The sequence below is a fragment of the Hermetia illucens genome, chromosome 2, assembly GCF_905115235.1.
Source record: "Hermetia illucens chromosome 2, iHerIll2.2.curated.20191125, whole genome shotgun sequence".
Lineage (NCBI taxonomy): Eukaryota > Metazoa > Arthropoda > Insecta > Diptera > Stratiomyidae > Hermetia > Hermetia illucens.
The window spans coordinates 69,425,662-69,451,501 of NC_051850.1; the positions used below are offsets into that span (position 1 = coordinate 69,425,662).

At 41.0% G+C, this 25,840-nt stretch overlaps 2 protein-coding genes across 2 annotated transcripts in view; one reads left to right on the top strand and one right to left on the bottom strand.

Annotated features, from left to right (window-relative positions):
- Nucleotides 1–713: 713 nt before the first annotated feature.
- Nucleotides 714–8,425, bottom strand: LOC119649320 (ATP-dependent RNA helicase DDX54). Its single transcript, XM_038051422.1, has 9 exons — nucleotides 8,021–8,425; nucleotides 7,619–7,967; nucleotides 7,377–7,556; nucleotides 7,158–7,321; nucleotides 4,931–5,141; nucleotides 4,669–4,868; nucleotides 4,332–4,601; nucleotides 1,644–1,799; nucleotides 714–1,584 (listed from the first exon to the last, which is right to left on the bottom strand). The coding sequence occupies exons 1-9, from the start codon at nucleotides 8,243–8,245 to the stop codon at nucleotides 901–903; spliced, it is 2,439 nt and encodes an 812-aa protein (XP_037907350.1). The 5' UTR covers nucleotides 8,246–8,425; the 3' UTR covers nucleotides 714–900.
- Nucleotides 8,426–8,790: 365 nt separating this feature from the next.
- LOC119650198 overlaps nucleotides 8,791–25,840 on the top strand; it is a 47,519-nt gene continuing 30,469 nt past the window's right edge. Inside the window, exon 1 of the mRNA XM_038052765.1 lies at nucleotides 8,791–9,203. The gene's annotated coding sequence lies outside the window, so the exon portion shown is untranslated. The remainder of the gene's footprint in view (nucleotides 9,204–25,840) is intronic.

Genomic DNA, 25,840 nt, shown 5'->3' on the forward strand with positions numbered 1-25,840 from the left:
CATCTCTTTGCTCGTCTTAATGAGCAACTTCAAGTAGAAACGTTTTCAAATAATAGTCTTGTTACGATTGTTGAAGGGGCTTTTTGGACCGTCAGACCAATCAAATTACTTTAGATACTATCAACCTTTCAGAAAAAATAAGATATATAGTCGCGTGATCCGTCCCACCAGAACCGATGCAAATATTCCCTATAATTTCACGTGAACATTTCTATCAGGTGGTAATTTATTTATTCGTATTTTTACTCAGACCGTTTCTCTATTTCTCGAAATAAGTTCAGGGTATGAATAAAGCCAACTTTTCCGCAATGGTTTCCATTTTCTATACATTACCTCCTTAGGCAGGAAACTCACGCTAACTTCAGATAATTCATTTGCCATTTCTTATACAGTAGTGTCCTTTATTTATTAAACCTACATAGATCGTCCCCGATATAACGTAAATTAACATCTTATATTATCTTAAATGGACTTCATACTTGTATTGCAGTTACCCTACGCCGTTTTCTGATCAAAAACAGACTATATTCACCAGGTTGTCCGGATAGCTAAGTGGTTAGAACACAAGGCTGTCGTACGAAAGGTCGCTGGTGGCAGTGGTTTGACGTCGGATACCAATCGACTCAGCTGTGAATGAGTACCTGAGTCAAATCCAGGCAAGCGCAATGCTGAACACATTGCCTCCTACAGTGTATGGTTACGGTCTTGAATGAAGTGAACTAATACACTTCAAGGCCCTGATCCAATATGGATTGTTGCGCCAACGATTATTATTATATTCAAAAGATATCTAGGTAAATGTACAAGTTTTTCGAATATTCAAAAAATCATTAGAGTGTAACTTTAACATTGCTGGTTCGAAGTCCAATTTAGAAAGAAAAACATTGTATGATACACATATTATTTATTTGGCTTTTTTCTCCTCATTTTTTGTGCATGTTTCTTCTTATTTTGAAGTTTCTTAATTCTATTGTCTAGTTCACGCTTCTTCGCAAACTCAACACGCAACCGTTTCTTGACAATTTGTTCAGGATTTCTCAATTCAGAGTCAATTCCCATCCGCTTTTTGGCTTCTACTTTAGCATTGTGACGAGCATGTCGACTAACAGGATAACGTTGCTCATGAGAAAGTGGTGCCTCGTTCCCTTCTTCTTCGCGCCATACTTGTTCTTCAATTTTCGTCTTTTCTTTCCAGTCCTTGTAGCGTCCAGTTTTGTATGTCGCTGGTATCCATAATCCGGACTCAGTTCGAATTTTACCTATACGTGGATCCTGAACTGAAACCATTTTCTTTTTCACACGATCCCATTTCTTCATTCCCTGCGAATATTTCACTGTTTGCGCTTTGTCAACAATGCTGAACTCGGCATTTTGTGCCTGGCGATCAAAATTGTTAATAGCAAAGCCTTCTTCAGTATGTTTATCTGCCGATTGATACGGTATGTAATTTTCTAAATCTTTCTTCGCGCCGGTTTTCTTTCTACTTTTCGATTCCGGTTGAACTTCGGAATTCTTAGGCTTTGTAAAGCCAACTATATTCCCAAATACTTTCTTAATATCTTGCTCGTCAGTGTCTTTAGTTTCCTACATCAAAACATTAACATATAGTTCCGTTAGAAACTTATCATTTCATGAAAACTTACTTCATTTTTTTCGGATTTCTTCCCGTGTTGTTCTTCCACTTCGGTGTCCTTGTGGTTAATACGATACTTATCTATTAGCACGGAATGTGCAGCTCTTTTCTGTTTCATAACTTCCAGTGAAAACGACTTTTTATGTGGATTCAATTCAAAAATTGTCTGAAAGTAAAAAGAAAATATACTACAACTTGGGAAAAAATTAAGTGAGCGTGCATTATGTAATTTCAAGAGTTAATGGCTGATTGGGTTGATCGGGTGTGTTTGTTCCCACTATGGGCTCATCATTTATTTAGTATTTATATAAGGAAACTGAGGCACAGCACGTCGAATACCGGAAAGTCGACGCATCAGCTATGAAAGTTTTTGTGTATTTCTTGCGTAAGACCATTTGAGTGTAGAAATCTTTCATTTGCACGTTGCAATGAGTATGCATTTCTGCATTATAATTTTATCAGTAATAGTAGGGTTTCCACCAAACTTGGTATTATCATGCTTTATATAATTGCCTATGGTACCGTACTACTGTTTCTACTGACCCCTTTGATTCGATGAAATAAATTGGCTCCCCCCAACACAAAATGACACAACTCGTTGCACGTGTAGCGTTTCATAGACCACATATGCTAACCATAGCTCCAACTGTTTCCGAGTTAATCTCGTGTGACACACGGACAGACAGACAGACATTGAATCGATTTTAATAAGATTTTGTTTCACACAAAATCTTAAAAATATAATAATGTTTTATATTATTAACTTTATTTGACCAGATTATAGAATGGAGTGTAGACACTATTTTATTATTAATAGCTTTATGAAAATATTTTGGGTAGAAGAACAGAAATTACCAGTGATATTTTCGAATAGATCCTTAAAACTATCAACATCATTATCGTGGAGGATGATGGGTTTTATGGATTCATTTAAACGTAGCGGTATGTTTTGTTATGCAGCTAAAGAAAGCCTAGAAACGCTTAAATGGCTGGAAACTTATCCCACGATTGTGGCAAAATTAGATTTAATCGAAGGGCAAAGGAGTGGCAAAATTGTTCCACATTGTTGCCCAAATAGAAAGAATCGTCTATTAATTAAATCAGTAGATATCAACAATATGTCAACAAAATTTATTTCCAACAACTCCAATTCACAGCATCACACAATTTACTAGAAAAATGGTAAACGAATTTTTTTTTCCTTTTAAAAATTAATACCGACATTGTTTGCCCATATTAATAATTTCCTTTTTGCTGCTACTATTACAACATTGACTTTATTGCAACACTATTTAAGCTTCGAAAACTAATCAAAACTACTTTTAACAATAAACCGCACGCAATCGTTTGCGGGGAAGCCAGTCTAGAACTTTTTGACGATTGATTTTTTTTCGGTTTAATTATACTTTAATATCTTTTTCATCGTTGTTTAGTTTTATTGAAAAATGTGCCCAAAGTTTGCTCTTATTGCCGATCTCTACAATGGTTTAAATTTAAATATACCAGCCAGCAAAATCAACATTGTATACATTGCGAACCATGTACACTTGTTTGAAATTCAAACTGAAAAACTTTTTGTTCAGTGAGCAAATCTATAAACGGTCATTCTCCCTTGTAAAGCAGAATTTGTTTGGACCTTGCCAAGCAGAGCTTGATCGAGCCAATTGTGATCAACTCTGTGATCGGTGAAGATCGTATGGTCCCACAGTACTTTAACTAGATAATTTCCAAGATTCTCTGCGGAGTATACTTATAGTAAAGATAGTAGTTTCCTACTAATTTCTTGTTTCACATGTCAAGCTTCTATTCGACTGAAATTACATTCAACATGGGATGAAATCCCATTATGTACAGTCTAAGCCTTCTTGAAGTCACAAACATTTGGTAGATGACGATATTAACACTCCTAGCATTTCTCTGAAACTGCTTCCAGCGTAAGTAGTTGTCCAGAAATCTGTTGTGGATTGCCCATCCCAAACCATATTCGTCAATCAGGTTTTCAACGTAAGGTCTAAGTCCCTTCTCCAAAATTATCATATCATAATGAATATGAATTGGTTGCATAATTGGGGGATAGGGGATTGGGTTATATTCCGCGCTGGCAATACTTCTGTTTTAAAATGGCTTACGTTATGATACTGCATGTTATTGTTGCAACTACGGCGAATTATGATTGCCTAAGAGGTTTCCATTAGATTTATGACTGGCGAATAAGCGAGTCTTGGTAAAACAGAAAGACAGTGACTAATCATATACTGATTCCGGGTGTTAAGAAGTATGCCGAGTGTAGTGTAAGGAAAATAATTACCAACTAGACACCTGCTAACAAGACAGTGCTTGCAGGAGATATTTGCATCGTTTCTGATTTGACTTATATCGCCACTGATTTGTATATTTCCCGCTTCAAATTCTAACGTATGCAATACTTCAAAACATCACCAATTATAATGAATCTTAATATTCTACTCTTTCAATTGATTGTGGGAAAATTTCGACAAACTTAGTGGAGAGTCCACCTAGAAGTTGCGGGTAACTATCATCGAAATTATAATTTGGGCGAAGATTAAAATGTTGTGTAGTGTAGCCTGATGAACACAAAAATAAGTTACAAATATCGTTAAACATTGAGAGATTTCATTTTCTGATAATTATTCGACAAATTTAATGAAATAGTTGCCATAGTATCTAAATTACTCACCCCGGATGGCCTGTAATTTCTCATCTGCATGAGAATGTTATGTTTTTGTTCATCCAATTGTTGTAAGTCTTCCTTTCTTTCACTTTCCTTCCTTTTTATTTTTTCCAAACTATCATCCTCTATTTCAATGGAAAGCCCTACGAATTCTTCAAGTGATTTCAACGCGAAAAATTTTATGTTTTTGACCTTTTTGTTAGATTCTACTGAAGCCGCCGGACGAGAAGATAAATATTTTTTGTATGCGTTTTCACTAGTTCTATAGGTACCAGCCTAAAAAAAACAACCAATGACTTTACCTACCAATAACATAAACAACATGTAATTATTTGGTACTTACAATATGATGACTTTTTAGCATCTCTAGAATAGTATGATGTTCTTCTTCAAGGATATCTTGAGGGATAACACCAATGGAGTTATTATCAGAAATATTGAAAGGCCTATTCAAAAAAAGATGCAAATCAAGAAGATGAGCTTCGTCTTCTGTTGAACAAATTGTATAAGCAGTTCCTCTACGGCCGGCACGAGCACAACGACCTGCAATTATGACAATATACTACAAAATTCATTTCCGTCCAAGTTTTCTGGGCATAACTTACCGACTCTATGAATAAAAAGTTTCGGTTTGCCGGGAAAATGCACATTAATGACAAAATCTAAACTTGGTATATCTATGCCGCGAGCCGCAATATCAGTTACAATTAAAACAGATACTTTCTTGTGGACAAATTTAGCTGTATTTATTTTTCGGGCTGATGGATCCAGGCTAGAGTAGATAGAGGTGTTGGAAATGCCAGAACTGGTGAGAAGCTGAAAATCAAAACATTGGTTATTTGTTACTTTAGTAAATGAAGAAAAATTGTTCAGTAGTGATGTGCTCAGGCTACGGAGAGTGAGGAACCATTCCTATACCCGAAATACGACGAAATTGGGAACATTTTCATTACATTATATTATATCCTGCTGTACATGCTTACGAATGGAAAAATAACAAATGGACCTTATTTGCCTTAGTATTCAAAAAGAGAAAAGATTTCCCATGCGAATTGGAGGCAATTTTGATCAAATAAGGGCCTTTACTCTGTCGGATCTTTACCAGACCTACACATAGATTTATTTTGATATTGAGCAAAAAAAAAATCATGGATTGACCCAAAGCAACCGTCAGCATCCCAATCAAAACACATTCATTAACTATAATCAGAAATGCGTGGTACATTACTAGTTTGGAAAACCAAACCAAATATTTAATGTAAATCATTATGGCAACAACCAATTGCCACCTTGCTCTGAAGGAAAAAGTGGTTTTGTTCTATGGCAATGGTATACCGCATATTGCGGGGTCCCTTCTGATTATCTTCAATGTGTGTTTATGACAAAAGTGTTTGTGATAGACAGACAGACAGAGAGCAAATTAACCGATTTTAAACAGGTTTTATTTTACACAAAACCTTAATAGAAGAGCACCTTGCAGTTATGGTGGTTGCACTGCTCCCAGCGCAGAAGTAAAGCCACGTCTAATGGGTTATCGTCCAGTCGTCCTTTCTTTTTTTATCTATGCCTTTCATAAGGACGGGCTTTTTCGGTTATGGCCTTCGGCTATGTCTACAGACCCGACTTGGTTTTTGAAATTACGTGCGCTTCTCGAAAACGGTGCCGAGGGTCCCCGCATTGCTCAATTTTAAGATTTTGTTGAAAACAAAACCTTATTAAAATCGATTTACTGTCTGTCCGTCCGTTTGTCTGGCTGTGTGTCACACCTACTTCCTCAGAAATGGATATCAAATTTGGTGGAAAGGTGGTAAATGTGAATCCCCTTGCTTGCAGTGAGTACTATCGGGGTCCTCATTCATGCACAAGGGGGGTGTACATTTTTTTTGACCGAATATAGTCATGTGTGGCACCAAATGAAAGATATGGGTTCGTACTTTCCGAAGCCGAATTAGGGGTTAGTTGAAGTAATTGATATTCATATACAAATGACTAAAAAACTAAAACAAAATAATTCTTTCTGACCTCATTCATAAGAACTCATCTCGTTTTGGTATTGACGAATTGATATGTGATGATGACGTCATGCAGAGTGCACGAAATTCACAAAAAAATGGTAAAGTTTTACCCCCTATAACTTTGTTAATAATAGTTGGATTTTCTTCAAACTTGACCAAATTGGGCATTATGTTCTTCATTCCATGCATGCCTTCATTACATACATGCATGTTTCACACAAAACCTTAAAAAGAGTATATTTTCCACGAATTTCACATATTTCTTTCTGGAAAGTACATCATTTATATTTTTGGGGAAAATTTAAAATATTGGATTGAATGATTTATTTTCTTTTAAGGATGGGGCAAAAAACTGACATTCCTCGAGCGAAAAAAGAGGCAATTTGTATTGGTATGCAAGACAATGACCCATGTCACACAGCGAAAGGTATGAAAAATTTCCTTTCAACCGAGAAAGTTCTCGTTTTGGCTTGCCCAGGAAATTCGTCCGATCTCAAACCAAATAAGAATGTCTGGCAGTGTTTGAAACCACTCCTTTACCTTCACAACAACCCATCGGTAAACCTTTAAAAAAAAAATATTTCCGAAGTTTGGCATGAAGCACTTGAAGAGCGAAATGCGGGGTATTTAAGGTGCTGTTATCAATTTTATTTGAGCAGTATCGTTTCACTTTTTGGGGCAACCATTATGAGTGCTCCCTTCCCTGCGTTTCCCCCAAATATGAGAAATAAGATTGGTTTCATTTATAACACCCCATGACTACTCTAGGATTAATAATAATTTATTTTATGTAAATTTCTACTAGCAGCTTACTTACTGAAGATATGAGTTCCACATGATGTTGAGTTCCAGCGAATACTACCGTTTGCGAGTCTTTGGGGATAATGTATTTTAATAAAACTACCAAAGTCGTATATCGTTCATCAGGGCGGCAATGTAGAAATTTAAGGACCAGACCTTCAGGTATCTTCGATTCAACATCTAATAATTACACCATTTTAGTGAGTTTCGATATATGTTATTGGACAAAGCTAACCTAACCGGATTAGCACCGGATCACTTAGACCAGCCTTTGCAAAATCAACCAAGAGTTTGGGTAAGGTGGCGCTGAACATTACCGTTTGCCGTGCTTCGGGCAATCTGCTCAAAGTCTCGTTCAACTGCTCTCCAAAGCCCATTTCAAACAAACGATCTGCTTCGTCGAACACCACGTATTCTAAAAGGAAAATACACATTTTAATCCACATTGGAGTCATTCTTTTCATCTACAATATTTACCGACGGAAGACAACTTTAAGTCCATCTCTACACACAAATGTAAGAATCGTCCAGGCGTTCCCACAATCACATCTGGACACGTATGAATGGCTGAAAACTGAGAATCCATCGAGTCGCCACCAAGCACAAGAATTACTTTTAAATCTAGAAATTTCCCAAGTTCGCGGATGAATTTGAACGTCTGGATTGCGAGTTCCCTAGTAGGAGAGAAAATCAGCGCGCGAGCGCCTTTCGTTGGATCACGCTGTTTAAGCCTCTCAAACATAGGAATCAGGAAGCAGGCAGTTTTGCCAGAACCAGTTTTTGCCATTGCAACAACATCTCGTCCTTCCAGAATCAGTGGAATAGTCTGAAAAAGAATTAAAGAATCAACACGTCGACAGTTATACACCCGATAAAAACCTTTCTTTGGATTGGAGTGGGTATTTTATAACCACGTTTGTTGATTCCCAGAGCAACTGGATGGCTCAGACCCATGGCTTGAAACCCTCCACCCTTTTTGTTTTGCTTCGCTTTCTTTTGCGCCGCAGAGTATTCATTCACCGCTAATGCCCCTGGTACAGGAAATCCTGGAATTTCAAGCACATTCGCATCTGGCCCTCCGTCCACAGTAGGTTTCCTCCCCATTTTCAATTCACTTTGCGGAAATCCACTGAAAATTCACACCAACCGACGAGATCAACACAATTTGATCTAACCTACATCCACGCACGTTCGTATTAATGTCATCCATAAATGACAGGTTATCTTACACTCCGAAAAAAATATTGCAGCCACTATTCCGAAAGTATATTTTGTTGGAATTGTATGCGTGCGAGGTCTAGTCCTTTATGTAAATGATGTACCAATAAAAAACGGCATGTTTACAAAGAGGCAGTGTTTACAAACCGAAGAAGAGGTAAACCGCTTTCCCTTATAAATATGACTAAGTATAATTCATGTAGCTGATTTAGATTGGAATAAACCGATATTTTTTCTTAGAGGTGTGGAATTTATCGGTTACAGCGGAAAAATTGGAGTAGTAACCTCTCACCAGGTTGAACGTTCAATTTATGTTTGAATGTGGAAGGGACTCGATGTATTATTCTACATACCATATGCAAAATGTCCGTGCAGCTGGTCACACAATGGGGAAAAGTACTAGAATTACTTCGCGTTAGGTAACACAAATGTTGAGATGGAAAATGGAAAATGGCTGACAATTGTGAACTGTGAATTAGGTGCTTTTGTGGTCGCTAATTTCCAAGTTACTTTCGACGTTCGAAAGATAGTTTGTTGATAACGATGAAAATATTGGAGCTTGGTTGGCAAAAAGTGCATGCACCTATTGATTGCTAAAGGATGCAATCCGCGACTGGGCGTTGATTCCCCGTGTTGTGTATCCGAAACATTTGTGATTCCATGTTTTTGCTATCGTGTTTACTATGGAAATATCGTAAAGTACGGAAGGAGTAATTGCGTTCGTCAAGGTTCCGTGCAGTGCAAAGTATTTTGGTGTTGTGATGCTTGTGCATATTAATCAGTAATTGTACGCAGTTCTCAAATTGGATTATCTTTTAGCTTCACCGTCACTGTCTCATTTGTGGTAAGCAAAAAATTCCTGTTGTTTTGATGTAAATGGCCGAGAATACGGAGGGTCAGTTTTGTGTGCAGATGAACCTCTCTTTGTTAGACCGCCTGTTTGCAGGGTATACTCGGAAAAATGTTGGTAAAGTTAATATGTTGATATTTGAAGCCTTGTTAGCCATTTCGTTTAATATTCAGCAGTTGAACATGGACTTTTGACTGCCAAGATGGTTTGGGCGTATTCAATTTGATGCGGAGCCCGGTCACTTGCATTTCAGAATAGTTTATTCCGTTGGATAAGTCTTCCATAAAGCCTCCCACTGCAGCCTGTTTGTATCACTATGATACGAATCGAAGTTGATTTAATCAGATCAATTGGCTTTTTTCACCGTTCCCTAATCTCTGAATGCCCCCATCTGAGGGGTCTTAATATTCACTACCGCCGTACAAGTCATTTCTGCATATATCGCTACTAAACTCTTTCGCGTTCCATTACTACCTGAATATGTAAACATAGGCTTAGGAGGAGTAACCAAGGATCTTGATGAAATACGGATACGAATAAGGAAAATAAGTGTACAAAAAAGTAAAAGTTGCTTTGCGATAGCGCGACTGAAAACTTTGTGAATAATGCACTCACGATTGTGTAGTATTTTTTGAATGTTTTTCATAATCTTACCAGGATGTATCTATATGTTATTTTTATCCCGGTTCATTGATAATGTATTGCTCTTTTTCCGTTGATTTCAAGACAGCATCGTCACGATGCAAATTATCTACTTCCACTGCCACCATGTTATCAGTAGATGTTCAGTGCATATGTCATTTACTGAAAAACACCCCGAAATGCAACGGCGATGACAACTGACTAGTTAGCCAAACATTTAGACCAACTCGATCATCACTATGAAGTAGACCGGCCGAAACTACCAAGGTCAGTGTGCAGGTAAGAGCATCCGGAAGGGGGAGGGGAGAAATCACAACCGGATGTCGCACTATTTAGGCTGTGGCAAGGGAGCAACTTGCGTGTCGAACGCACACAATTGCGGTCGAGGCTGCCATGATTTCGTGAAAGCAAAATTACTTTTCGAAGTCAGAAAATGAAACTTGAAACTTCTATTGTCGTTTCTTGCCCAAGGCCGCCCACCATCAATCGATCCTTAAAGGTGCGACACGGCACTACATCCAGCACAAGCGTCAAAGCATTTTGACATTTTAATAGGTGGATACAAACCAAAATTGAAAAATCGTAGCACTTAACTGAGTCCATTATATGGAAATGATGTTGAGACCAATCTTGGCAGGTGAATTGTCGTTGGCACGAATTACGTGACCATTCCATGGAAGACGCCTCTATCGCAGTTTTTCCACGATCAGTGCAACTCCATATCGATCGCGGATATCCTCATTTCAGATGTGATCAACACGTGTCACGCCACTAGCCTAACGCAACGTCTTCGTCTCTATTACAGCAAGACACCGTTCATTGTCTTTTAAAGTAGGCCAACACTCAGAACCATAGAGAGCGACTGGATGGACGACATTGCCGTAAATTTTAGATTTGAGACGTTCGTTGATACGTCGATCACAAAGAACATCAGTCGTGGAACGCCACTCCCTCCAGGTTGTGTTAATGCGTGAAGCAATTTCATAACGTAGTTCTCCATTGGTTGATAGCGTTGATCCAAAGTATTTAAATCGCCCAGTTCTGAGCAGGTTACTGCCGCTGACAGTGATTGTGCCTGCTTCATGGCGATCGGTCGTCAAAAATTCAGTTTTATTGAGATTCAATCTGAGACCTCGTTACATGGGGCGCTGAGCGTTGGATATCCCGTGTGACGGTGTCCATAACAAGAACAAAGAGGAGTGGTGAGAATACCAACAGAGACACTATGAGGTTTTGATATACCAACTACATTTCGAACTTTATTTTTCGGATCATGCTAGAGCAATTGAACCCAGTGCACGAGTTCTTTTGGCATTAAGTGTTGTCGTAGAGCATACCAGATGAATTCATGTGGCACACGGTCAAACGCTTTCTCTAGATCCAGAAATGCAATGTAAAGAGGGCGATACTTCTCACGGTGTTCCTCCATGAGCAACCGCGCAGCGTGTATTGTGTCAGTAGTTCGGCGGTTCTTGACAAATCCGCTTGATTCACGGTTATTTCAACGATTTCGCGAATACTGTTGTCAAGAATGCGTTTAAAAATCTTCATGGTATAGTAACCGGATCGGACGGTAATTTTAACATTCTACTGGACTACCTTTCTTTTTCCATGTTGGAACAGTGGTACTTTCTTGCCAGTCAGATGGTGTTCTTGCTTCCTAAATAACCCGATTAAAGAATTCACTGAGCCACAGTGTTAGGTCCCAGCTCTTCGCTTTCCAGAGCCCAGATGCGCTGTCATCAGGTCCTGTGACTTTCCCCGATTTCACTCGTTTTATTGCTTCCTCGACTTCAGTTGCGCTGACAGGTGGAACCGGTGCGAATGTCGGGAATGATTGTGTAAGTGGAGGATGAGCAAATTCTCCTCGCCATCTATCTGTTGCGGCTCGACGGTTGGTAAGCAAAGTACCGTTCTTGTCGTTAACGCAACAGAAGTGTTCGATATTCTGTGTGCGTTCTTTTCGGCTTTTGACATTTTTGTAATGGGCCACTCGGGTGACAGTGATAGCTTTCTTTGCTTCCCGGTTGGCATTCTTATAAATTTGCCAATTGGCGAGCGTTTTATCGTCAAGAAACTTGTGATAGAGGCGTTTCTTTTCACGGACCTTCATTTCAAAATCGTGATTCCAAAGCCAAGTATCTCGGTTGATGTACCGCTTATCTGACTTGGTGACCCCGAGGGTAGCAGATACCGCATTGAGGATCGTGTCTTTCATTTGGTTCCACGATTCTTCTACATTCGTAATGATTGGTAATCGCGTAAGTGAGATAATTTTTTCTTTCTTCTCACGAAATCGCCACCATTTAATGCGCGGCGTACCAGTGCGTTCCACACGCTGTTTTATCGGTGGCTTACTTCGCAGGACAGCAATTAACGGCCGATGTTGAGGTGTGATGGTCTCATAGGGAACGGCTTTGCAATCAGTGACGGTGGTAAAATGTTGGCGTCTTATGAGAATATAGTCGATTTGCGTTTTACTGTTCCCACTATAAAATGTAGGAAGATGAGACAAGAGACAAAAGTACAAGGTCATGCGTGTCCACAAAATCGATTATACGCTCGCCACCCTCATTGCGCGCCCCGAACCCCCTTCTCCCCCATTGCACCTGGTGCCGTCTGCCTTTTCACTCAGATGACCATTAAGGTCGCCTGCAACGATGATGTGGCTACAGCAGGTACGTTACATGTCTTTTCATCGAGAAGTTGCCAGGAGGCATCTTTCTCGGCATCAAGTCGACATGTCTGTGGTGCGTAAGTGGTGAAGAAGTGAATAGTGCGATCAGCTGATATGGTGAGCTTCATCAGCCGATCATCAAATCGTTCGACTTCTTTAATGGCATCACGGAAACTGAGATGGCAATGCCAACACCGTATTGAGTGTATGGACTACCAAAAGAGAAGTTTATAGCCATTTTTACCCCGTTCGCGTTCAATGTTGCAGCTTGTCGCACCAGACCATCGGGTTTCTTGCAGAGCTCAGACATGAATGCGCCTTTTCTGAAGGGGTCTTGCGAGTTCCTCGGTCTTTCTAGTTAGGGTGCCAACATTTAGTGTGCAGGCACGTATTTGTTTTGTTCGGACTAACTTACTTACGTTCTGATGCCATCCATGCATCTAGAACTCTTGCCCATTTCTGGGCATGACCGGGACCTGTGTTGCCGCGTGGACACCCTAGCATTTTTCCGAGGCTTGTTATTCGATCCGATCATCTTGTTTCTAGCGACAATGTATGCATATTCTTTGCCGGCCTGTCGCGAGACCTGTCACCAAGAGAGATCGGGCAGGATTTAGCATAGTTGAATAAATCCAACTATACTTAATTTATCTCTCCCCAATTTCAGCATTTTATTTTTGTTTTATTGAGGATAGTAGAAAATTGCCCCAAACCCTCGTCCTTTACCTGGGCTTGGGACCAGCTTACTATGTTAATTGCATGGCGGAGTTTCAAGTGTATTTTGCTGCCTAAAAAACCATATAAAGATATTTTGACAGGCAGTGCAATTTGTGGCCGCGTCACGTTGCGTAGCGTAGATGAGGTCGTACCTTTACGTGTACTTGTCTGGGCCGCAGAACAAAGATTCCCATCTGATTGCGTAGTGCCCAGAGGCTGCCCAGCCGTTTGAGACAACCAAGCAACAGCCGGTTGGAGCTACACTTCTGGCATTCTCTCAGCAAGGTGCACCAAGCCGTTTTTGTCGATGCCTCAAACATGGCCATAAGTGCTGTTATATTCAGCAAAAGTGAAGTAACTGAACTCTGTTAAACGGAACTGCAGCATTTACGATAGTGAGTTATTAGCCGTGTATTTCGCAATTAAATATTTCCAGTATTCCCTTGAAGACAGACATTTCACAGCGTACACGGACTATAAGCCCGTCAACTTTGCTTTGAAACAAAAACTCGACAAAGCGTCCCCTCTCCAATTTCGGCATATGAGCTTTACCAGCTACTTGCATTCCGACATTCAACATGTGTCTCGAAAAGATAACGTAGTTGCTTTGGCACGTGTCGCAGAAGTCAAGATTCCCGCCACCGTCGATATTGGTGCAATCGTGCAAAAACGCAGGAGTATACTTTTGGCGAGTTTCCTATTTTCGGTTCAATATCCAGCACATACTGCGAAACCTCAAGCAGAGAACCAAAGCCATATATTCCGGCCGGACAACGAATCGGTTAGTCACCGCAAAGTATTTCTGGCCATCCATGAATAAGGACATTAATTTTGAGTAAACAGGTAGGCGTGTTCCCTTGGCCCACCAAGGGTTTCGGGAGAATCCACTTCGATTTAATTGGCCTTTTCCGAGCTTCGCACGGTTTCAGGTATTGCCCCACAATCATCGATAGTCTGAGTGAAATTATGCGGTGTTTCCAACGATTAATTATTTGAAATAATAAAAACTTGTTTCTTTTTCGTTGGTGTGAGTATTTATTCTTGCAAATACCGATAAGTTTAGCACTGATGAAGGGAACAAGTGGTTCCCGAAATATCGGTATTTGCAAGAATAAATATTCACACCAACGAAAAAGAAACAAGTTTTTAATCTCAGAAAAAGATTCTGTTTTGTTTAAGTTGAGAGCCTAGTTATACCTAAAAAGGTGTTTGCTCTTGTTCTTCGTAACTTTTTCATATTTTCGAATTATCTGAAGTACACACTTAAAAAAGATACTCAAAATCGAAGATTGTAAGTCATAAATAAATATGTGATGAAAGATCTATGATAAAACAACAGAAATGTCATTTGTACTTAAAAAGGGAGTTATTTTTTTCAAATAGGCAAATTTTCCCCACAATTTTTATATATAATATATATTTTGGATCAACGATACCAATAACATAACTAAAAATATGGCCGTACGTCCAGCCGCCTACGAGCAGCCTACGATGGCGCGGTTCGCTGTGATGATAGTTCATGTCATTATGAATTCGACGGCGTTTTTGATTTTCTGCAATTAATTAAGACATGCTACTAGGCGCAAGTGTGGTTGATACACTATGCCCCAACAAGGGGTAAACGGCAACCATATACATGAACTGTCAACAAATTGTTATCACAGCTTATCGTGCCGTCATTGACGACAAAGCATAGCTAACTACAACGATCTACCACATTCCCCCTTGCCCCTCAAAGCAATTCGAGTACGTAGGGATGAGATATACGGAAAATTGAATCAGCTGTGATTGACAAGCCCTCATGGACTTGGCTAGTATTAGGGAGACAGGCACTTTTTTGTTTATGAATTAAGGTACGACCTCATTTACGCTACTCGACGCGACACTACATTCAGCACAACTGCCGTGACGCGGCATGCCTATATTGCACTAGCTAACTACAAACAAGTACATATTTTGACATTTTAACAAGTGGATACAATCCTAAACTGAAAAATAATGGCAGTCAACTTCATTCATGAATGTCGCGTCACACAGCGTAGCTCAAATGTGTATTGCTGCCTCCAAAATAAAGATATTTTGACAGGCTGCACTGCCCGTGGCCGGGTCGTGCAGCGAAGATGGGGTCGTACCTTAAAGATATTTTGACAGGCAGTGCAGTTTTTTGGCGGCGTCGCGTCGCCCGTTCTACGGTACGCAACGGCAATTGCCTATCAAAATACCTTTATACGTTTTTGCAAGCGACAATACACACTTGAGCGACGCTCCACCGAGTAACATTCAGCTAATCGACGTGACGCGGCCGCGACATATAATGAACTCAGTTGACTGCTACGATTTTTCAGTTTTGGTTTGTATCCACTTGTTAAAATGTCAAAACATGACGCGTTGCAGCAGTTGTGCTGTATTTAGTGTCGCGTCACGTAGCGTATATGCGGTCGCACCTTTCTTTATTTCCTTTTGGGGATACAGTGTGTATGGATAGGTTTGAAAAATAAATCCACAAGTTCATACGTTCGAGTGTAGTTACTGCCTTTTAGATATACTCAGGCCAAGATTTATTTTTACTTCAACGAGCGGCATTGTTGGTCAAAATTATGATTTTGTAAGGTTTTGTGTAAAACAAAACTTTATTAAAATCGGTTTACTATCTGTCTGTCCGTCAGAATCATTTTTCTCGGGGATTGTAGCAGCGATTCACCCAATTTGGCAGAAAGGTGGGAACTGTGAACGCCCACGCATAGCGTGACTACCCAACCGAAAAATCTGGCTGCCACTATATGATGCCTGGGTTCCGAAATAACTTTCATACGATATCTGTTTAAATAAAGTTAATAATAGTATATTACTATAATTTATAGTAATTGGCTGCAAAACCTCCCTTAAATCCATCTTAGCACCAGGAAATTGCAGTGATGTAGGCTATAAGATAGAGCATGATCCTACCAAGTTTGGTGGAAATCGTACTATTACTAACAAAGTTATGATACGTCAAATTCGTCGTTTCTTTGCAAATTCAAGATTATGAATGTCAATACCACCCGGAAGTGGATACTCTCACATAATGTATGCATATATTACTTACTAACGGGACAAATGCACACTCAAATGTCTTTATATGAGAAATACACAAAACCTTTCGTACTTGCGTTATTGCACGCAATGCAGTTTCTTCTTCTTTCTCTTCAGCTTTTGTCCCGTTCACCAGCGGGGTCGGCTCATCGTGATCGGCTTCGCCATTTGGCTCTATCGAATGCCTGATCTGGATGCAATCTCGAGGCTTTCAAATCCCCATCCAGCGTATCAAGCCACCGTTGTTTAGGTCTGCCTTTTGGTCGTTTACCATCGACGATGATGTTCAGATCAATCTTGGCAAGTGAATTCTCGTTTGCACGAATTGCGTCGCCATACCATCGAAGACACCTCTCTCGCAACTTTTCCACGATCGGTGCAACCCGATAACGATCGTGGATATCCTCATTGCGGATGTGATCTTAACGTGTGACGCCACTAGTCCAACGTAGCATCTTCGTCTCCATTACCGCAAGACGTCGTTCATTGTCTTTTATGTTCGGCCAACACTCAGAACCATAGAGAGCGACTGGACGGACGACATTGCGGTAAATTTTAGATTTGAAACGTTCGTTGATACGTCGATCACAAAGAACACCAGTTGTGGAACGCCACTTCATCCAGGTTGCGTTAATGCGAGAAGCAATTTCATAACGCAGTTCTCCATTGGCTGATAGCGTTGACCCGAGGTATTTAAATCACTCAGTTCTGGGCAGAACACTGCTGCTGACAGTGATTGTGCCTGTTTCATGGGGATCGGTCGTCAAAAATTCAGTTTTGTTTAAATTCAATCTGAGACCGTGTTGCATGAGGCGATCATTCCGTTTTTGAACAAGTTGCTCGAGATCATTTTTGCTATCAGATGCTAGGAAAACATCATCTGCATAAAGCAGTGTATAGGGCGCTGGACGTTGGATATCCCGTGTGACGGTGTCCATAACAAGAACAAAGAGGAGTGGTGAGAGGGCGCTTCCTTGATGAACACCAACAGAGACACGAAGCGGTTTTGATACACCCGCTGTACTTCGAACTTTACTTTTCGGATCGTGGTAGAGCAATTGAACCCAGCGCACGAGTTCTTCTGGCACGAAGTGTTGTCGTAAAGTATACCAGATGAGTTCGTGTGGTACACGGTCAAACGCTTTCTCTAGATCCAGAAAGGCAATGTAAAGAGGGCGATGCTTCTCACGATGTTTCTCCATGAGTAACCGCGCAGCGTGTATTGCGTCAGTAGTTCGGCAGTTCTTGACAAATCCGGCTTGATTCACGGTTATTTCAACGATTTCGCGAGTACGGTTGTGAAGAATAAGTTCAAAAATCTTCATGGTATGGGAAAGTAACCGGATCGGACGGTAATTTGAACATTCTGCTGGGCTATCTTTCTTTTTCCATATTGGAACAGTGGTACTTTCTTGCCAGTCAGATGGTGTTCTTCCTTCCTGAATAACCCGGTTAAAGAATTCATTGAGCCACAGTGTTGCGTCAGAGCTCAGATGCGATGTCGTCAGGTCCTGTTGCTTTCTCCGATTTCATTTGTTTTATTGCCTCCTCGACTTCAGTTGCGCTGACAGTGAAGCCCATGGTGTTTTACGTAGGCACCTGTCGTGAGACTTAAGGCACGGATTGATTTTGTGACCACAGTCAGAGCCCCGCTGAGACAAGCAACAACGGTACCAGTCTATACCAAGTGCATGGCTTAGCATTCATACTGGTGGATGCAAGAATTACCTAAATCTCTACCGAACTATGGAGTACGGCACCCTTGTTGATACGCAACACCACGTTGAGGCCCGAAGCTCTCTTCTCGTTTGAGCATAACCACAACCACCATGAAACTCCCACTAGGGGGGCCAACCGCAAATAATCGAGCTGTCCTCACATACAGCAGGAATTTACCCGAAGTAGGCCTTTGGAGCATTCGCCTACTGAATCACGGCCGGCAAACCAAAGTGATTACAGCGTCTCCCGGTGCCATCACTATGGAGGTTCTGCTCGGCCACTTGGTTTTGGTTTGGCCGATAGGGCTGCCGCCCCATCTTCCTCGCCGCCACTTCTGAGCAACCTCTGAGTTGCACTGACAGGTGGAACTGCTCCAAATGTCGGCAATGATTGTGGAGGTGGAGGATGAGCAAATTCTTCAGTTGAAATTTGCTCGAAGCATTTTCGCCATCTATCCGTTGCGGCTCGACGGTTGGTAAGCAAAGTACTGTTGTCATTAACACAACAGAAGTGTTCGATATCCTGTGTGCGTTCATTACGGCTTTTAGCAAGTCGATAGATCTCTCTCGCCATCTCGAGTGTCCAGTTTATCGTAAAGATTTTTGAAATGGTTCGCTCGGGTGACAGCGACCGCTTTTTTTGCTTCCCGGTTGGCATTCTTATAAACTTGCCAATTAGCAGGCATTTTATCGTCGAGAAATTTTTGGTAGAGGCGTTTCTTTTCACGGACCTTCATTTCAACATCATCATTCCAAAGCCAAGTATCTCGGTTGATGTACCGCTTACCCAGCTTGGTGACCCCGAGGGTTGCAGAGGCTGCTTTGTGGATCGTGTCTTTCATTTGGTTCCATGATTCTTCCACATTCGTAATGGTTGGCAATCGTATGAGTGAGACCGTTTTTTCTTTCTTCTCACGAAATCGCCACCATTTAATGCGCGGCGTGCCAGTGCGTTCCACACGCTGTTTTATCGGTGGCTTAATTCGCAGGACAGCAATCAACGGCCGATGTTGAGGTGTGATGGTCTCATAGGGAACGACTTTGCAATCAGTGACAGTGGTAAAATGTTGGCGTCTTATGAGAATATAGTCGATTTGCGTTTTACTGTTCCCACTATAAAATGTGGGAAGATTGTGGCGCGGCAGGATTCGCAGCATTCGAAATTTATTTCGAATGTTGCGAGTGCGAGCGAATAGATGGTGCGGATCTATCCACTTTGCGTAGCACGCCAATGGAGTGGAAGATCTCAGAAAAGTGTGCGATGAGTAATTTTGTTTTTTGAGACCTGTCACTAAAATTTAATTATTCAGTTGGACTTGAAAAAGATTAGAAAGTTTAAATAATATTAAAGTGATTTCAGATTGTTTATGAATTGGCTTTTTAGTCCGAATTATTAATAAGTTATTATTGGAAGTTTTTCCAACTAGCAGATCGAGTTGAATGGCTGCTACTGAAGACTGTATCTTGTGTGCTTAATCAGTGCGGAGTAAAGGAATAGATAGTCTATTGTATTATCAAGTGAAGTAGCAAAAATTGAAGGATTACTTAATGATGAAACCTAGGGGTTTCAAGATGACACAATCGTTTGATGAACCATGTATTCATAAGTACAAGGTTATGGGTGTCCACAAAATCGATTATACGCTCGCCACCTTCATTGCGCGCTTCGAACCCCTTTTCCCCATGGCACCTGTTACCGTCTGCCTTTTCACTCAGATGACCATTAAAGTCGCCGGCAATGATTATGTAATCGTCAGCAGGCACGTGACAAGTCTTTTCATCGAGAAGTTCCCAGAAGGCATCTTTCTGAGCTTCATCAGCCGATCATCAAATCGTTCGACTTCTTTAATGGCATCACGGAAACCCTCTGAGATGGGAATGCCAACACCATATTGAGTGTGTGGGTTACCAAAATAGAGAAGTTTGTAGCCATTTTTACCGCGTTCGCGTTCAATGTCGCAGTTTTTGGCACCAGACCATCGGGTTTCTTGCAGAGCGCAGATATCAATGCGCCTTTTCCGAAGGGCTCTTGCGAGTTCCTCGGTCTTTCCAGTTAGGGTACCAACATTTAGCGTGCAGACACGTATTTGTTTGGTTTGTTGTGTGCGGACTAACTTGCTTACGTCCTGACGCCGTCCATACGTCAAGAACCCTTGCCCATTTCTCGACAGGACCGGGGCCCGTCCTGCCGCGTCGACTGAGGTGGACACCCTAGCATTTCTCCGAGGCTTGTGACTCAATCCGATCATCATGTTTGTAACGACATTGTATGCATTTTCTTTGTCGACCTGTCGCGGGGCCTGTCACCAAGAGGGATCAGGTAGGATTTAGCATAGTAGAATAACTCCAACTATACTCTATTTATCTCTTTCCCTGATCTCAGCATTTTGTTTTTGTTTTACTGAAGATAGTACAGACTACGTTGCCTCAAACCCTTCTCCTTTACCTGGGCTTGGGACCAGCATACTATGTTAATAGCATGGCGGAATTACACGCAATGCAGCTTCAATGTGCAATAAAGATTTTAGGTCGGCAAAGTTCGTACCATGTCGGCAAGGTTCGTTCGCTTTTCGTTTTTCGGCAGTTACTTTTGAATGTAATTAATTCAAATGAATTAGTTGTGAGAAGTGCGGAAGGCACTATTTGAGTTGCAAGTGCTAATTATTGATGGTACTGGTGGCATTAATTTTGTCGATTCCATTCATAAGAATTGAATTTAAGGTATGTGCACTCTGGCATCTAATTATATAATTTAACACAAAATATGTACGCAGGTCGATTGTCCGCGCATAAAATCACGGCATTGCACATTATCTTCAAGTTTATACAATTAGCCTATGTATCTCCTTCTTTTATGTTATGAAAATCATAAAATTAAGTGTCACTAAGAGTGCACATACACTGGTTTAAATTCAATGTTTATGAATGGAATTGACGAAACTAATGCAAGCAATCTCATACGCACATATAGGTACGCTAGATGATGATTTGAGAGGCTTTTGACTCCATCCGGATCATGACCGAGCCTATGAGTAAAATAGTGCAATCTACTAAGAGGAGTTGACCCCAACTGTGAGCGCGGACGAAGGTTTAAGAAGGAGAATAAGAAAAAATCCAAAGAGCTTTGATACTTGAAGAGTTGAGATTCCGGCTTCCGTCTTGTAATTTATTTAGGGAACAACGTTTATCGATCCTAGTATTCAAAGTCACTAATTTGGTTCTCGTTTAAAGTTAAGAAAAGGATGCGACGTCATGGCGGCTCAGGCAATGGAGGCATCCATATCATCATAAATAGATTCCCCGCGTTAGAAAATGACTTAAATATTTTTTTACATCGAACTAATAGTTCCACTTGTCAAGTTATCATATCCGTTTAAAAAGACCGATTCCGAACGCTAATTTGCTAATTATAATGGTTTAGAAATTGAATTCTTCAAGGCGGAAAAGAAAACGCGGTGACGTCATCGAGCGAGCAATTTGAATGTTATGTGCGTGAGGGCATCCGATTTAGTGTTTGTCACTTGTTACTTTTCAAGTAATCAATCAGTTTTTTACAGGAAAGTGAAAAATTGAAGCGTGAATGGACAATCCTTCAAGTTACTTTATGTTTCGGCGGTAGTGGTAACAAGCTTTATAGCAAATTCTGACATGTTTACCTGGACGGCAATAAAACGTACGTTTCTGAAAGATTCATAGGCCGGAAAAAATGGATTTGCACTGAGCAGGATTCGAACCTTGAGCACGTTGAATACCCTGCCGTATCTGTTCTTTTGTGAGTGGATTTGATTTGAATAATAGTGACACAAAATACTAATGCAATGGTATATTATCAACTAAGATTGGAGTTAAACTTTCAAAAATGTTAACTCTCACTGAAATGATCCTCAGAATTTAAGCCTGACTCCAAAGGGACTGGATTCCGTCGGATGATGGCGATCCACTTCTTCCGAAAATCTCCTTTCGAACAGCCAAGAAAGCTTTCCGCGGGGATTTATGGAGTTATTTGTGCAGCAAGCCACGAAACAATGTTTCATCTTTCTCCTTAGTGGGCAATTAATATTGACAGCTTTATATTTTTACGTGTAACTACCAGTTGCCGGGCTACTAAAGCTTTTCAGTCTGTTTGAATTGGTTAAAATTGAAAATGCTGATAATTTCAAACCCAGTTTTTTTTTCAAAAACGGCTTTGTGAGTTTTGTTAGATTGCACTATAAAAGTGATTTTCGTCATTAATGAAAATAAGGCGGGGGGTCTATTGGGGGCACCGATATGATTATCATGAATGGCCCAACAACCGGAACTCCAGGCACCTCGGTTTTGCCCTGAGTTGCATCAATCCGATATCCCTAAAACCTGTCTGGCGGCCTGGCCTGCACCATCGCTCGATCTGAAGCAGGGTCTGCCTTCCAGCACACATATTGTCCTTATAGACTTCCCGGACTGGATCATTTTCATCCATATGGAATGAGTGACCCGCCCACCGCAACTTATTGAGCTATATTTTTTCCACAACCAGACGCTCATTGTATCGCTCATAGATTTCATTGTTATATAGGCTATGGAATCGCCGATCCTCCGGTAGGGGTCTGAAAGCTCTTCGGAGAATAATTCTTTCGAATGCAGCTAAAATTTCGCAATTTTTCTTGCTAGGAATCCAAGCCTCCGAGAAATAGACCACGTGCAATCTGACACAATATCTAAAATTACTCATCATCATCAACGGCGCAACAACCGGTAACCGGTCTTGCGCCTTAATAAGGAACTCCAGACATCCCGGTTTTGTGCCGAGGTCCACCAATTCGATATCCCTAAAAGCTGTCTGGCGTCCTGACCTACGCCATCGCTCCATCTTAGGCAGGGTCTGCCTCGTCTTCTTTTTCTATCATAGATATTACCCTTATAGACTTTCTGGGTGGGATCATCCCCATCCATACGGATTAAGTGACCCGCCCACCGTAACCTATTGAGTCGGATTTTATCCACAACCGGACGGTCATGATATCGCTCATAGATTTAGGCTACGGAATCGTGTAGGCTACGGAATCGTCCATCCTCATGAAGGGGGCTAAACATTCTTCGGAGGATTCTTCTCTCGAACGCGGCCAAGAGTTCGCAATTCTTCTCGCTAAGACCCCAAGTTTCCGAGGAATACATGAGGACTGGCAAGATCATAGTCTTGTACAGTAAGAGCTTTGACCCTATGGTGGGACGTTTCGAGCGGAACAGTCTTTGTAAGCTGAAATATGCTCTGTTGGCTGACAACAACCGTGCGTGGATTTCCTCATCGTAACTGTTATCGGTTGTGATTTTCGACCCTAGATAGGAGAAATTATCAACGGTCTCAAAGTTGTATTCTCCTACCCTTATTCTTCTTGTTTGACCAGTGCGATTTGATGTTGTTGGTTGGTTGGTTTTCGATGCTGACGTTGCCACCATATACTTTGTTTTGCCTTCATTGATGTGCAGCCCAATATCTCGCCCCAATGGCCGCCTGCTCGATCTGGATGAAGGCCGTTTGTACGTCTCGGGTGGTTCTCCCCATGATGTCGATATTGTCAGCATAGGCCAGTAGTTGGGTGGATTTAAAGAGGCTCGTACCTCTTGGATTTACCTCAGCATCACGGAACACTTTCTCGAGGGCCAGGTTAAAGAGGACGCATGATAGGGCATCCTCTTGCAGTCGACCGTTGTTGATGTCGAATGGTCTTGAGAGTGATCCTGCTGCTTTTATCTGGCCTCGCACATTGTTCAATTACTACTCCACCATTATATGTGAAATATTCATTCAATTGTCGGTTACACTAATCTTGGCAGATCCATTGGACAATCGCATTGACCTGCAAGAACATTAACACAGAAGGTGATCTAATGATCGGTAAAACATAGAATCTGAGCGATGTTAGGTTAAGGAAATTGGAGTACCATCGATGAGATTGACAAGACCCATAAAACAATATTCGAAGTTTGTTGACATTAAAACATACTAACATTAAAATTACTTCTGATCAGTTCCAGAATTTTTTTGAATACATTAGAAAAAAGTTTCTTGCTGCTGGAGACTGCAATACGGAAGATTTTACTTATTTTTCTAGCGCCAAATTTGAAATTGTAATAGGATTTCATAGCAATAATCATTAGAAGTAGGTTGAAAAATTCCTGCCTATGTTCTATGGTAAAGTTTCATCACCATTAAATAGTTGCGGAATGCAAATGGTTTTTTTTTTTATTTTGCAATTATATTTAAAGTTTGTTGATGTAACATCGGAACAAAATTTTTGAAAAGGAAAACTCCATTCGAAAACGAGGATATCAATGGCTTTGGTACCAGTAATGACGGCATAGGTATTCGCGGATAATGCTACGAGGGCGGAGAGTATATTAATAAGGTCTAAAATCAAACATCTCTGAGCACCAAGCATTCGACTAACAGAGTGGGTTGTGGAATTAATATCTGCTGTATTTTACTAATCAAAAGTTATAGTTTCTATGAGATAGTTTGAGTCCCTGTGCCTTAAAACGCAAACCTTCATAGTGTTGGGGACTACAATGCAAAACCAATCCACCCGGTTTTTCCTACCAAACGAAAAACGGTTGTGCATTGTATTAAGACAATGCGTTGGACTGTGTTTCCTCGAACCATCCAATGATCCTAGAGAATCTCAAGGTGTTCTAAGTCATTTCTGGATATCGTATAGGGATTCGTTAAGGTGCCAACAGTAGAGCAGCATCACTCCCTATCCTTCTTCTTTTTCTCTTCAACCTTTGTCCCGTTCACAAGCGGGGTCGGCTCGTCGTGATCGGCTTCGCCATTTGGCTCTACCGAATGCCTGATCTGGGTGCAATCTCGAGGCTTTCAAATCCCCATCCCGCTGGATGGGATATCAAGCCACCGTTGCTTAGGTCTGCCCTTTGGTCGTTTACCATCGACGACGATGTTCAGACCAATCTTGGCAAGTGAATTCTCGTTTGCACGAATTGCGTGTCCATACCATCGAAGACGCCTCTCTCGCAACTTTTCCATGATCGGTGCAACCTCATAACGATCGCGGATATCCTCATTTCGGATGTGATCCAAACGTGTGACGCCACTAGTCCAACGTAGTATCTTCGTCTCCATTACCGCAAGACGCCGTTCATTGTCTTTTATGGTCGGCCAACACTCAGAACCATAGAGAGCGACTGGACGGACGACATTGCGGTAAATTTTAGATTTGAGACGTTCGTTGATACGTCGATCACATAGGACACCAGTTGTGGAACGCCACTTCATCCAGGTTGCGTTAACGCGTGAAGCAATTTCATAACGCAGTTCTCCATTGGCTGATAGCGTTGACCCGAGGTATTTAAATCACTCAGTTCTGGGCAGATCACTGCTGCTGACAGTGATTGTGCCTGTTTCATGGGGATCGGTCGTCAAAAATTCAGTTTTGTTTAAATTCAATCTGGGACCGTGTTGCATGAGACGATCATTCCATTTTTGAACCAGTTGCTCGAGATCATCACTCCCTATCCTCTCATATTAAAATCATAGATGTATTTAAAAAGGATTGTGGAGAGGGGAAAGGCATAGTTTACCTTTCCTTGCACGTTCATTTGATTTGAAGATTAAGTGAACAATGTTTTTTATCCGATTTCGCATCACTGCGGTGGTGTGGAAAAATGCATGGAATTTCTATTAAACCAATTGGGGAAACCGAATGCTTCAGGGAGAAAGGTTTTGTGTCCTTATATAAGGAATTTCTTATGCATACATTATATGTTCTTTCTAAAAACAGTCTCTGTTTACAGGAAGCGCTGATTTCCGA